This window comes from Salvelinus alpinus, chromosome 1 (assembly GCF_045679555.1).
Source record: "Salvelinus alpinus chromosome 1, SLU_Salpinus.1, whole genome shotgun sequence".
In the NCBI taxonomy this organism is placed as follows: Eukaryota; Metazoa; Chordata; class Actinopteri; order Salmoniformes; family Salmonidae; genus Salvelinus; species Salvelinus alpinus.
Genome location: NC_092086.1, coordinates 73,636,018 through 73,650,688, shown reverse-complemented (window position 1 = coordinate 73,650,688; position 14,671 = coordinate 73,636,018). Strand labels below are relative to the sequence as shown.

Sequence of the window (14,671 nt, the reverse complement as noted above, 5' to 3'; positions counted from 1 at the left end):
TACTGTGGTACTCTATGCCCCCAGGGCAGTGATTGGGGACATTGCCCTGTTTACAGTGCGGTCTTTCAGACGGGATGTTAAACTGGTGTTCTGACTTCCTGTGGTCACTAAAGATTGCATGGCACTTATACTAAGAGTAAGAGTGTAAACCTTGGTGTCCTGGCTAAATTCCCAATCTGGCCCTCATACCATCATGGCCACCATACCCCAGGTCGTTGCTGTAAATGAGAATGTGTTCTCAGTCAACTTACCTGGTAGAATAAGGGTTAAATAAAATGAAGTGTGTGTGTGTCTGTAGAGCCTGGACCTGACCAAAAGGAAGATGGTGCACGAGGGACCTCTCTCCTGGAAGGTCAACAAAGACAAGACAATCGGTAGGTGCCCACAATTTAACATAGTGTGTTTTAGCGGTGTAGAAATGTTGATAATATAGAGTCTATATATTATTTTTTTTACCTTTAGGACAATGTCTAATATCATTTTCAGCTTAGCCCTTTAGTACACTTGAGTTGTCATCATCTAATGCTGAAAAACTAAGTAGGCTACAACATACAGTAGAAAAACAAAAGGGTACACATGCTAGTTTTAGCCTACATAAGCACTAGCTTGTCCTCTCTAGTGTAAGTGCTTTTCTGTGTGTTGTCAACCATCGGCTCTCTGTACCAAACGCCAGGACTGAGAGATACTCTCTACCGCACCTGCTGTCTAACTCTGAATGCTCGGCTATGAAAAGCCAACTGACATTTACTCCTGAGGTGCTGACCTGTTGCACACTCTAAAACCACTGTGATTATTATTATTTGACCCTGCTGGTTATCTATGAACATTTGAACATCATGGCTGTTATAATCTGTTATAATCTCAACCCGGCATAGCCAAAAGAGGACTGGCCACCCCTCAGAGCCTGGTTCCTCTCTAGGTTTCTTCCTAGGTTCCTGCCTTTCTAGGGTGTTTTTCCTAGCCACCGTGCTTCTACATCTGCATTGCTTGCTGTTTGGGGTTTTAGGCTGGGTTTCTGTACAGCACTTTGTGACATTGGCTAATGTAAAGAGGGCTTTATAAATACATTTGATTGATACAAAATGTTCCCATACATTACTACCAATTAATCAACACAAAGTAGCATGAGTACCCTTCTGACATCACCAGGCGGTAAATTAGTTAAGAGACCAATAAGAAAGTTCCAAACCTCACTGCCAATAACAGCTAATTTCCCACTCAGACCATTCCCAGACAGTCCTAGCAAAATTCTTGCTTGAGACATTTTTACCAATTTAATTGCAAAACAATTACAGTAAGGTACTTAATTGTTACCCATCAATTATTTGATATTGAGAGAAAAATGGCTTCATTGGACCTTTATCTATTGACCTTCCTCCTGTGCCCTCAGAGCTGTACACGCTGCTCCTGGAGGACATCCTGGTGCTGCTGCAGAAGCAGGACGAGCGGTTGGTCCTCAAGTGCCACAGCAAGAACCTGGCGGGCACCGCCGACACCAAGCACATCTTTAGCCCCGTCATCAAGCTCAACACTGTGCTGGTGCGCTCGGTGGCCACCGGTGAGTCCATTGAATTCAGTTTATTGTCCCCACAGGGAAATCCATTCTGCAGGAGTACATACGACACGATACATGAAGATACACAAGCAAGCACTAACAAGCCACGTCCACTTAGTTTAATTAAGAGGGTTGTTCAGGAGTGTGTAATGTTTTAAACAATTCTGAAATAGTTTGTGTAGAACCGAATGGAGATTTGTGTCAGCCTTATATGTTTCATTTCTATCTGTCACATTCTGAGTGTAGGGTCCCACTGAAAAGTCTCTTGGAATCAACGTCCAATAAAATTGCTTCAAGCAACATATCTGTGGTAGCCTGGTCCGAGATTTGTTTGTGCAGTCTTGCCAACCATCGTGTTTGGAGTGACAATGACATTAGACTAAGTTTGGTTGGAACCTGTTTGATCTTGCGATAGCTCACATTCTGTTTTACTGAAGTGAGTTGACTATACAGTACAAACAGATCTGGCACCAGGCTATATCTGGTGGGCTTTGGAGAGGAAAGACAACATAGCAGACTGTCGTAATATATGTTCTGATGATATGCTGTCTCTTCCGCTGACAGACAACAAGTCCTTCTTCGTGCTGTCTATGTCCGACAACGGAGCCCAGATCTACGAGCTAATGGCCCAGACTGTGTCCGAGCAAAGAACGTAAGTCTGTTCATCACAAAGTCACTTAATTCAAGCTTCCCATTCAGTTGTCACCTGGCTGGAACTAGGATTAAAACATTCTGGACACTATCAAAGTTCCCAGGTTTTCCAGAAATTCCAGTTGAAGGATTCCAGGGGGAAATAAGCAGGGACAGGATCCTCCAACTAATATTTCTGATAAAGCTGAATTTTCTTGGTTTAATTTGTATTTTAAGTCCTTTCCCTCCAGGCTAAGTTGCTCTCATAGAGATAAATGGCACTTGACAGAAAGACGGGATGGGCTCTCTATCTCTGCTTACTGTTTCTCATTAGCTCCTCCCATCCACTAGGTGGCAGTGTCTGATAACGCAGAGGGCAGACACCATGAATACGAAACCGCACAACATCATACCTTTACCTCAGACCGAGTAAGTTAACTGGCCTTTTTTGGCTATTTAACTTGTTATATATTCTGCTGTCAAATGAAAAAAGGCTCCCGTTTCACATCGCCCTAGTTTATAATTTACGTGTGTGTGTGCGTGCATTTTTCATGTGTATTGCAGTGCTGAGCGAGACGCAGTGGAGGTGATCAGCACAGGGATACCCAAACTGAGCAAAGACCCAGACCGCCTTTCCACGGGAAGTATCCAGTTCGCAGGTATCAATTACAAGACATTTAATCTAGTTTTTCCACCCTATGAAAAGTCATGTGCGTTTGACTATGCTTCATGCAGCTTTAAAACAACTTCATTACCCATGTTTCTGTGTTCCCTAGAAAAATATGTCACTTCCTCGCCTGGTCTGCAACCCACGCCCACATCAATCAACCCATTCGACAGCATCAAATCAGACGACAAGGAAGAAGAGTCGCTGCTGCTGCTAGACAGAAGAAAAGAGGAGGAGGAGGAAGTGGAGGAGGCAGACGAGGAGGAAGTTGAAGCGTTTCTGGTTGGAGAGCTGGCAGACAGACTGCCCTTACTCCAGGAGAGGTCATGCCAAGGCATTGCCATCGACGACCAGGAGCCCCATGACGCCTTCGTCATGCCCCCCTCCAGAGCCGAGGAGGCCCTAAGAACCTGTGAGTTTACTACCTTGGCCTTAGTTAAATCAATATGACACATAGTGATTGAATGACACTATCATGTTTTGCTACGGAAACTAAAAATGTGTTTCTTATTGTCCAGTGCTGAGCGATTAGTGCTTTTTGAGGTTCAAATCAAATGTATTTATATAGCCCTTTGTACATCAGCTGATATCTCAAAGTGCTGTACAGAAACCCAGCCTAATACCCCAAACAGCAAGCAATGCAGGTGTAGAAGCACGGTGGCTAGGAAAAACTCCCTAGAAAGGCCAAAACCTAGGAAGAAACCTAGAGAGGAACCAGGCTATGAGGGGTGGCCAGTCCTCTTCTGGCTGTGCCGGGTGGAGATTATAACAGAACATAGCCAAGATGTTCAAATCTTCATAAATGACCAGCATGGTCAAATAATAATAATCACAGTAGTTGTCGAGGGTGCAGCAAGTCAGCACCTCAGGAGTAAATGTCAGTTGGCTTTTATAGCCGATCATTAAGAGTATCTCTACCGCTCCTGCGGTCTCTAGAGAGTTGAAAACAGCAGGTCTGGGACAGGTAGCACGTCCGGTGAACAGGTCAGGGTTCCATAGCCGCAGGCAGAACAGTTGAAACTGGAGCAGCAGCACGGCCAAGTGGACTGGGGACAGCAAGGAGTCATCATGCCAGGTAGTCCTGAGGCATGGTCCTAGAGCTCAGGTCAGGACTGACACAATGTCATCTCGTCGTACTTGGTAGTTCCTCAACCTCCAGCGGTTCAGCAGCATCATGTCAGACCCTGTCACATTCCCCTCAGGACACATTGAGGGCTGCATTGACGAGGTTGTTTCAATTATGAAAAAATAATCCGGTTTCAATTTCAGTTTCGATTACTTTGGGTTGAATGCTGTAACACAGAATAAAACAATGAATAAAAGTCACATGATTGTAGTGACTGCTTATTAACCATCATAGAGCTGCTGCATATGCTGTTTGACAAAATCATTATTTGGTAGTTTTTCAAAGTAAATAAGGCATACTTTTATGACTGCCGAATACCAACTATCAATCACTTAGATCGTGTATTTTCAGGTAGAGATACCTCGCGAAGCAACAGCTGCTCTCTATATGCCCTTACGATCGAGCATTCTTCTGCCTCTTCTGTAGCAGGCATAAAAGAAACACGGACCGTGCAAGTAGATGCCCAATGGATTATGGTCATTGTAGTTAATTACCACATTTTATGCGCTAAACTTTGTATAATATTGGCCTGTTGAAAATTACAACTCCCTACTACATTGCCAGTGGCGATTTTTGCATGTAAATCTTGGTGGGGCAAACTCAAAATTTTTGGGGGATGCATACTAGCACACCAAAACACAACACTAAACAATACATCAATTGCACTATAACGGTGACAAATGGTGCACACAAACTTTTAGGGCCTACATTTTTTTATTTTACCCTTATTTTACCAGTTAAGTTGACTAAGAACACATTCTCATTTACAGCAACGACCTGGGGAATAGTTACAGGGGAGAGGAGGGTGGATGAATGAGCCAATTGAAAAACATAAAGCTGTCCCGACAGCAGAGCTTTCTTTTCAGCACCATGGAGTGAATCCTTACCACCGCTACACTTGGCTATCAGCGGGGCCTTAACTGTTTCGCTGCCAGACCATTCACCCTCATTAACCTCCTTTTTTGAAAAACATAGCTGATATGGCTGACTTGCTTAAACAAATGTGGTTTCTACTGACTCCCTGTGGATTTGTGTAAGTCGATAAGAACCTCATTGTCCTTAATAATACTGAACGCCAACATGAGTTTTGACTTTTGAACCATTCAAACATTATTACATTTATGTTCAGTAAATTCATGTTTGTTCTTATATAATTAACACTTAGCTCTAAGTATAAGCAAGTGCAAACAAACGAGCTGCAACGAGGTAGGCCTGTTTGTTCAGCACTTTCAAAATGGGCACCGACTGAAATTCAGATGTTAGTTCAGATAAGGCCTCAACATCTTGCTGAATTTGACTCTTCGAGAGAGGAGTGGTTCGCTTACTATTTGAAGGAAAATACAATCGCGAGGATCCACTTTTATAGACAATATACCGAAGCATAGACAGCGCATTGCGCAAACAAAACAACCCTCGCAATATCAACTGGAATTACATGGGTCTATTACTGAACTTTTTGTTGAAAACAAATATTTTAATGGGAAGAGACTGTCATTGGCAAACATGGTTACAGACCCAACAACATATAGTATCTCCTCCTCGTGAAGAAAAGCACATGAGCTTATTTATGCAGAAGCCTACAAGACATTTTTGGACTCAACATTGTTGTGCTGTGCTCACTTGAACAGGAAGGTGGCGTGGCGGTTGTTCTTGTGGGCAAAATTTGTCATCAAGGGTGCTTTCAAGACAACAGGGAACTCTGGGGGGGGGAAACAAGGTCAAATCATGACATCAGTTTTCTTTAGTTCGCAGCTGTACAAAGAGGCCTGAGTTCCCGGCTTGGAATTCTGAGTTGGATGACCGTTCACAACATATTTTCCCAGTCGGAGCTAGTTTTTTTTACCGAGTTCCCAGTTGTCTTGAACTCACTGAAGTCGAGATTTCCCAGTTCCAAGTTTCCAGTTATTTTGAACGCGGGCAGAAGTCATGCTGGATTGACAGCATGGCCAATGTATTCAACCTTTTCTCATCCATGGTGTTGCATGTGAATGTTAAGCTTGGAAAAGAGACCCTTAAACCCAGACTTGGACCACACACCCACTCCACTGAATAGCAGGCTAGTGATTGCTTTGCGACGCTTGCAGGTAGCCACTGATTCCTTCCAAACCACTCATTGTTGAATTTGCAATTTCCGACTTGTTGTGTAATGTTTATGTCCATTGCCGATGAGCACCGATACCTTTTATCTATACTTTTTTTTCATATGACAAGGATTGAAAAGGATTTGCCAGTAATTGTCAACGTGATTCATGATGATGACTGCCTGTCTAGCTTGCTAGACACACCACAGTTATGGAATACCTTAAAAAAACTGCACCTGGATTACCTGATGCCAGTAGGGCAGTTTAAACTCAGTTAAATGAGTTCACTGAAGTGTGCAATTGATTGTTGTAATAACCTGAGGTAATGTATTTATACTGTTTTGTAGTTTTATATATTTTTGTTGTTTTGATGACTTTTTTTGTCCTCAAGGCACCATTGTAAATGAGAAACTGGTCTCATTTGGGTTCCCCTGAATAAATATGTTTTTTTTTTATTAACTGCCCTCTGTCTCTCCTTCTCCTAGTGGCAGCCCTGAGGCAGGTCCTTCTCAACCACATAACAAGCAGAGAGGAGGGCAGCGACAAGAACAATGAGAATAGGAAGGAGAAGGAGCAGAGGATGGGCTTGGCCCATGGCTCCCGCCTGCTGAGGACCACGTCACTGAGGGGCCCAGAGGACAGCAACAGCAGTACATCGGGCCCTAGGAGCGCAGCAGCATCCTCTCCTGGCTCCTCGGAGAACGGCACCTCGGAGAGGACCGAGGCGGGGAGGGAGGAGGGGGCCCCAGGATCCTCGGAACTCCCGCCTGGGGACACAGGCTTCTTCGAGACATCTGAGGACTACGGTGAGCCAACTGGGACATTCAGGGAGATGGACAAGTCATGGGAGGGCAGAAAACTTAGTGGCCAATCCCCTTAAATTTTCACATAGTCATGTTTTGATGTCAATAGGAGAACAAGTTTGAATTTGACTTAAGCGGAAGTTAGGATTCACCCTGTAAGGTGTATTGTTCAAATATCCTCATAGCTGAACAAATTGTGTTTATAGCCATTTTATTGATTTTATAGCAAGTTGTTTTATGATATCATTATGCATGTGTGAGGTTCTTCCTTTTTAATTGTGAACGTTAAAAGTTCACAATTGGGCATAATTTACACTTTTCAGAGATTATCAGCTTTATGGCTCTAAACCGGCATTTCCCAAGCTAAGGGTCGCTACCCCATATGGGGTCACCTGATTTGAAAATGGGGTCACGAGAAAAACTCAAATAAAATAAGAAAATTGCGCTTGGTTCATTCTTCCTACAAATGTGACTATCTTTTGAACGGTTTAAGTTACAAAATATTATGACCCCACCATTGAAGGATAAGGCTCTAAGGAAAATGTATGTGTCTTCTGTTTCCCTCTACAATGTCCACAAGCCATGCATTACTCATTAGAACAGAGTGGACAAGACCTGGCAATAAATCAGACTCTAGCGCTCTCTCTCTCCCTTTTCAGGCAGTTACATTGTCCTGGGGGGCTCGGGGGAGAGCAGCACAGACGACTACGGTCAGGCGAGTGGCAAGGGTGGAGGCGGGGCCCAGTGGGGCTCGGACATCGACCTGAAGAAGCTGCTCTCCTCATCCTCGCAGACAGGGGATGCTGGCCCCAACCTCAGCCGTCAGGTCATGACCCACATCCGCCTGCTGCAGGCCAACCTGCAGCACTTGAAGGTACACCATCAACCCCCCTTTGAGTACCATGAAGAAGTTGCCCCCCTAGATCAGACCTGGTTTCAAATACTATTTGAATTAATTTCAAATATTTTCTGTGCTTGATTGTGTTCGCACTTCAGGCAGGCTATAGTAAACGCTTAAAGTCAGGTCTGATCTAAGGTCAGTTTTAACGGCTCTTTGATGGATGCCTCAGGGCAGCTTCGGCATCAAATCATATTGTATTTGTCACATGCTTTGTAAACAACAGGTGTGGACTAACAGTGAAATGCTTACTTGCATACTGGCCCTTCCCAACAATGCAGAGAGAAAGAAAATAGAGAAATTATAGAAAAGTAAAAAAAAAAATAATAATAATAATAAAAAATAATAGATGCAATGAATAACTATAACTTGGCTATATACAAGGGGTACCAGTACTGAGTTGATGTTTAGGGGTACAAGGTAATTGAGGTAGATGTACATATAACTAGGAATAAAGTGAAATAAAAAACAGTAGCAGCAGCGTATGTGATGAGTCAAAAAAGTTGGTGCAAAAAGGGTCGGGTAGCTATTTGGTTAACTATTTAGCAGTCTTATGGCTTCGTGGTAGAATCTGTTCAGGGTCCTGTTGGTTCCAGACTTGGTACATCACTACCGCTAGCTTGGGAGTAGCAGAGAGAACAGTCTATGACTTGAGTGGTTGGAGTTTTTGACAATTTCTAGGGCCTTCCTCTGACACCACCTGGTATAGAAGTCCTGGATGGCAGGAAGCTTGGCCCCAGTGATGTACTGGGCCCTATGCACTACACTCTGTAGCGTCTTGCGGTCGGATGTCAAGTGGTAATGCAGCCAGTCAAGATTCTCTCAAGGGTGCAGCTGTAGAAACTTTTTGAGGATCTAAGGGCCCATGCCCAATCTTTTCAGCATCTTGAGGGGAAAGAGGGTTTGTCATGCCCTCTTTATGACTCTGTTGGTGTGTTTGGACCATGATAGATCCTTTGATGTGGACGCCGAGGAACTTGAAGCTCTCGACCAGCTCCACTTCAGCCCTGTTGATGTGAATGGGGGTGCGCTCGGCCCTCTGTTTCCTTTAGTCCACAATCAGCTTCTTTGTATTGCTGATATTGAGGGAGAGGTTGTTGTCCTGGCACCACACATCCTCCTTTTCGGCAGCCTCAACGTCGTCAGTGATCATGCCTACCACATCGTGTCGTCTGCAAACTTGATAGTGTTGGAGTCGTGCACGACCACGCAGTCGTAGGAAAACAAGGAGTGGACTAAGCACGCCCTGAGGGGCCACCGTGTTGAGGGTCAGTGTGGTGGATGTTTTACCTACCCTCACCACCTGGGAGAGTCCCATCAAGAAGTCCTGGATCCAGTTGCAGAGGGAGGTGTTCAGTCCCAGGGTCCTTAGCAATGAGTCAACGAACAGCATTCTGACATGGGTGTTCCTTTTGTCCAAGTGGGAAAGGGCGGTGTGGAATGCAATAGAGATTGTGTCATCTGTGGATCTGTTGGGGCGGTATGCAGATTGGAGTTTGTCCAGTGTGTCTGGGATAATGTTGATGTGAGCCATGACCAGCCTTTCAAAGCATTTCATGGCTACAGATGTGAGTGCTACGGGGCGATAGGCAGGTTAACTTGGCGTTCTTGGGCACAGGGACTGTGGTGGTCTGCTTGAATCATGTAGGTATTACAGGCTGGGTTAGGGAGAAGTTGAAAATGTCAGTGAAGACACTGGCCAGTTGGTCAGCGCATGCTCTGAGTACACACCCTGGTAATCTGTCTGGCCCTCCGGCCTTGTGAATGTTAACCTGTTTGAAGGGCTTACTCACATCGGCTACGGAGAGTGTGATCACACATTCGTCCAGAACAGCTGGTGCTCTCACGCATGGTTCAGTGTTGCTTACCTCAAAACTAGCATAGAAGGCATTTAGCTCATCTGGTAGACTCGTGTCACTGGGCAGCTCACGGCTGGATTTCACTTTGTAATCCATGATAGTTTGCAACCCCTGCCACATCTGACGAGCTTCAGAGCCGGTGTAGTAGGAGTCGATCTTAGTCCTGTATTGATGCTTTGCCTGTTTGATGGTTCTTCAAAGGGCATAGCGGGATTTCTTATAAGTGTCCAGGTTAGTGTACCGCTCCTTGAAAGTGGCAGCTCTAGCCTTTAGCTTAGTGCGAATGTTGCCTGTAATCCATGGCTTCTGGTTTGGATATGTACGTACTATCACTGTGAGAACAATATCATCAATGCATTTATTAATGACATTTCACATTCTTAAAGTAAAGTGGTGATCCTGACTGACCTAAGATGGAATTTTTACTAGTATTAAATGTCAGGAATTGTGAAAAACTGAGTTTAAATGTATTTGGCTAAGGTGTATGTAAACTTCCGACTTCAACTGTAGATAAACTCTTGGTAAATAGTATGGTTTGCAGCTTATCATGAGGTTTTCTAACTCAGGCGAGTAGAACCTCAAGACTTCCTTAATATTAGAGATTGGGCACTAGCTCTTGTTAAGAGACGCACACCTCCCCCCTTTGAGCTTACCCGATGCTGTCGTTCTGTTCTGCCGATGCATAGAGAAAACAGCTAGTTGTATATGATCCATATCCTTGTTTAGCCATGTTTCTGAGAAACATAGGATATTACAGTTCTTCAGGTCCCGTTGATAGGATAGTCTCAAATGGAGTTCATCCAGTTTGTTCTCCAGTGATTGTACAATCACCAATAGAAAAGAGGGTGGAGGTAGTTTATTTACTCACCGCTGCAGTTTTATCATGGTGCCCGCACGTCGTTCTCTATATTGCCGTCTCTTTCTCTTCCGAGTGTCGGGTATTAGGGCCTAGTCGGGGTGAGCAGTATGTCCTGCGCCGCCGACCTGTTGAAGTAGAAATCTTCATCCGAATCGAGGTTAGCAATCACTCTTCTGATGTCCAGAAGTTATTTTCGGCCATAGAAACATTATGTAAAAAAAAAAGAAATATAATAAAAAAGTTATCAGCGCAACAAACAAAAAAACAGGAGCCCGTAAAGCGTCTACTATACATTCCAGAACTTCATGGTACCAGAAATGTATGAGAAGCGCTTTGGGTAAAGTCATTCAAATTCTATCATTTCAGTCCCTCATGCTTTTGCCCATACTATTAAATGTTTCTATTCATCCATTCACCCATCCATCTACACACTAATTTTATCCATCGCTTCTGTTCTACCAGATAAGTTTGTCAACAATTTATTTTCAGGAAGTGGAAACCAAGTATAATGAACTGCGCCAAAGGCTGAGTGAAACAGCTACTGACACAGAGGAGAACAAAGGTACTGTGAATTATTGATATTGCGTCCCATATAGCCTTTAATAGTGCACTATTTTTGACCAGGTTCCATAAGGCTTTATAGGTAATAGGGTGCCATTTGGGACACACCCTGATACTTTACTGATCACGAACAGATACAAGAGTAGTTTGCATGCACAAGATGCTTGAAAGGGCTTTTGTAATACATGAGCATAGATATCTTGTGCTCCACCAATGCATTGTAATTTCTGCAAGCATTGAAGTGTGAGTAAACCATACACACGGGACAACAAACATAATACGTATCACAACCTGTAACTAGATTTGTTGTTGGATATCCTAAATTTATACAACGGGTGGGTCTAATCCTGATTTTGTTAAAAAGCACATCATAGCCGGTGTCTATTCCACAAGTTACCACCAGATAAATCTATGATGTTAAAATGCCTATTTCCTCTGTTCCATCTGACTGTGCAATCCACTATTTCATCAACCCAGGCAGGGAAGTTATACACTTGATCTCCACTATAAAAAGCATCTAGACATTATCTCACATTTATTTTAGACTAACATTTAGTTTTCAACAGTGGAGATTTGTATAAACCTTGCTGTGTGTGTCTCCGACATTTGCAACATTGTTTCAATATTCAAATTTGATCTCCAACTGTCCCATAGTAATGAACGTGTCGGAGTCGGGATGAGAGGGAGAGGCAGGCAGTGTTTTTCAGCCTGTCGAAATCATGAATCAGCTGGCATAACTTTTATGGATATATACAAAGAAATGTCAGTTGAAAAATGGTCAAACGACGTGCAGCTAGTTTGGAGTCTTTCCAGCTTCAGTTTGAAGTTATTGTGTTAGCTGTGTTGTTGGCCATCTCCTCTGAACAACCGTGTCCTAATGAGTGAGCACATTTTCTATGCCAGGCAAAATTGTTCCTCATTAGCTCATTGTTATGGATGTATCCAAATAAATGTCACTTGAAAACAGCTTAAACAAATGCAGCTACTGTTATTCTTTCTGCACTGTTTGGCGTGACTGTAAGTTAGCCGTAGTTGGCTAGCTAGCAAGCAAAGGATAAGAATGTTGCCAGCCAGTATGGCAATGGAACATTTAGAAGGAACGACTGGAGCGCGTCCATAGATACAGAACTAAAAGACTGAACGACTGGGTCGCGTCTCTAGCAACCCTAGATTTGTGTTGTGGAAGGATGAAATGGTATGAATAAATTCATCAAAATCATGTTTATAATGAAAATATGTCAATCATTATTTGAATATGTTAGTAACCCGTGGTATAAAAGTGATAATGCCCTCAAAACCGGTGTTTGGAGGATATATTGGCACGGTTTGGCGGCCCTCGACTCGGGCCTAACATCACCCGTGCCAATATATCCTCCAAACACTGGCTTCTCGGGCATTATCACTTCAATACGTTTTGTGGTCAGATATCAAAGAGCAAGACAAGATGAGGAAAGCAAAATGGAAATATGTTTTCACTATTTCTCTCTTTGTTTTCTGTCTCTCTTCAGATGAGAGTTAGTGGTGACAGAGCCCCTAATCCTCTACCACAAGAGAACAAAATAGTGACATTGACAGGGAGGGGGACACCTGGTCACCTCTCCCTGTCCTCTTGATGCCCCCCACATCACCCCCTCACCCCTCCAATGCTGCTTTGACCTAAAGTGGAGACAGATACCCCGCAGGCACTCCCAGGCACACACGGCAATCAGGGAAGAACGCCACAACTCTCCACAGCCTTCTCACAAGGACCATTGGACTATACCCCCCTCAACCACCAGATATTTTTTCCTCCTGTGGATAAGAGTGTCATCTTCCCATTGCTCGCATGCATTGGGCCTTTGGAACTCATCACTTTCAATTTATCCAGCAGGGTCCAGAAACACAACTGTACGTGATGCTATAGTCCAACTTAAAGCACTCCCGTGTGGTGGCTAATGCTTTGGGCCTAGAGGATCATGTACCATAGCAAAGCCATACCAAAGTGAGAAGTGTGCAGAAGATCGATCAAATTTCGCTAGAACAAAACATTTTAAGGTTAGAGAATGGTCATTGAGATTTTAATCAGTGGTTTCTACTAAACTTCAAAACATAATAGTATGTTAAGTTAGCCCACCATCATGCCTATAATGACGTTCTGAAGTGATTCTTTAATCACCTAGGGGTGAATCCTAACTTTCACTTAAGTAAAATGTTCCCTTCGGTATGTATAGATTTGGAAGTGGAAATTAGGGTTATCCCATTAAGAGGTCCTCAAGTAATTTATTGGATCTCAAGAAAAACAAGCAGTTCTCCAAAAAAAGGAAAATGTTGTGCATCTCAAGAAAAAGGACTAGTTCGTTCGGTCTGCTAGATAGGTCTACTTTGCCAACCCAGTGAAATACTGTTAGTAGTTAGTAAGAGCAATTTTTCTTAATCTTTCAGTGTGGCTGTTTCTCCTCTGGCTGGCATTAGTGGCACTTGTGAAGCACTTGTGATATAGCAAAATACGAGAGGACAGTCCGTCGTTCCTGTTATTGACTTTCCCCTGAAGTAGTGGTATTCATCCATTCCTAATTGACAGTGACCCTCTTAGATCGGGGGAACATCCCCCCCCCCCCCAGCTATGGGCCCAGTTGCTGTACGTCTTCCTTTTTCTGTTTTTGGAACTCCAACCTCTGTGTTACTGTACATCATCCTTTGGCTACAAGCTACTGAGGAACTCTTCACTCACAAATGTAGCTTCTGGGGTCAGAGCACAGAGCTCTGTGATTTCATGGTTGGATTGAGAAAGTACTGGCACAACAAATAATGTATATTAATTTCACTCCAATGTTAGCCCAGCTGGAAGAATGTTGAAATATGAAGTTGTGGCTTGGATTCTTGGATGGAAACAAAGAAGTGAACAACAACAAAAAAAGAGACTTCTATGGACTATTTTAAATGTAAAAGAAATACAATTATGTACAATAATGACCAACACTGTATCTCTTAAAGTAAGAGCAATCTTCATGTTTCCTTGGTTTTGTTGGTTGTTTCCTTCTGCTTTCTACATCATACATTATTTTAACAGAAACTACTAAAACATTTGAAAAAAATAAGACTTATCCCTAAAATATTAATGTAATCTGTATTTTTATTATTTTTGTCTAGACTTTACTATATTATTATGAGCACTATTATTAATATGGACTCTGGCTCTGAAAACATACATTTGACTGATCTATTGTTTAAAATGAAGGGAAAGATTGCAAAATGTCTTCATTTTGTTTCAGTTTAGAGGGAGGGAAATATGAGTTGGAAATATGATTAAAGAAGCTGGCTGGAAACACTGATGGTGGAGTATTATTCTTGGATGTGAAAATACTGCAGCATATTTTGGTATACCTTCTTGTTTCGCATGTTTATCTTTCATTTTATTCGCAATGCAACCACACATATTTCACAAATACTTGTTAAAGACACTTAAAAGGGAAGTTCAGTATTGCACAACTTCATATCAGATATGAAAGAACCCTGGCATACCTTGAAAAATAGTCTGTGTAAAATACTGTCAGGGTAAGGAATCACATAACATTAAGGCCAGGATTCAATCTGATCGCGCTTTGTCAGCTATACAGCTTTAAAAGGCAATGTTCCCGTGTTCACAGAGACCG

The 14,671-nt window shown here is 43.0% G+C and overlaps 1 protein-coding gene across 9 annotated transcripts in view; it reads left to right on the top strand.

Annotated features, from left to right (window-relative positions):
• The window catches only part of LOC139530146 (rho guanine nucleotide exchange factor 12-like), a 126,962-nt gene extending 112,612 nt beyond the window's left edge, over positions 1-14,350 (top strand). For 8 of the 9 annotated variants that reach the window (XM_071326303.1, XM_071326288.1, XM_071326321.1 and 5 more), the window contains 9 exons: positions 299-374; positions 1,391-1,558; positions 2,120-2,207; positions 2,537-2,614; positions 2,750-2,844; positions 2,962-3,264; positions 6,545-6,865; positions 7,522-7,736; positions 12,548-14,350. In XM_071326303.1, coding sequence (XP_071182404.1) covers positions 299-374; positions 1,391-1,558; positions 2,120-2,207; positions 2,537-2,614; positions 2,750-2,844; positions 2,962-3,264; positions 6,545-6,865; positions 7,522-7,736; positions 12,548-12,652 — 1,449 coding nt within the window. In that variant the 3' untranslated portion in view covers positions 12,653-14,350. Of the gene's footprint in view, positions 1-298; positions 375-1,390; positions 1,559-2,119; positions 2,208-2,536; positions 2,615-2,749; positions 2,845-2,961; positions 3,265-6,544; positions 6,866-7,521; positions 7,737-10,967; positions 11,041-12,547 lie in introns of all 9 variants that reach the window. The other variant, XM_071326294.1, reaches the window with a different exon arrangement.
• The last annotated feature ends 321 nt before the right edge of the window (positions 14,351-14,671 follow it).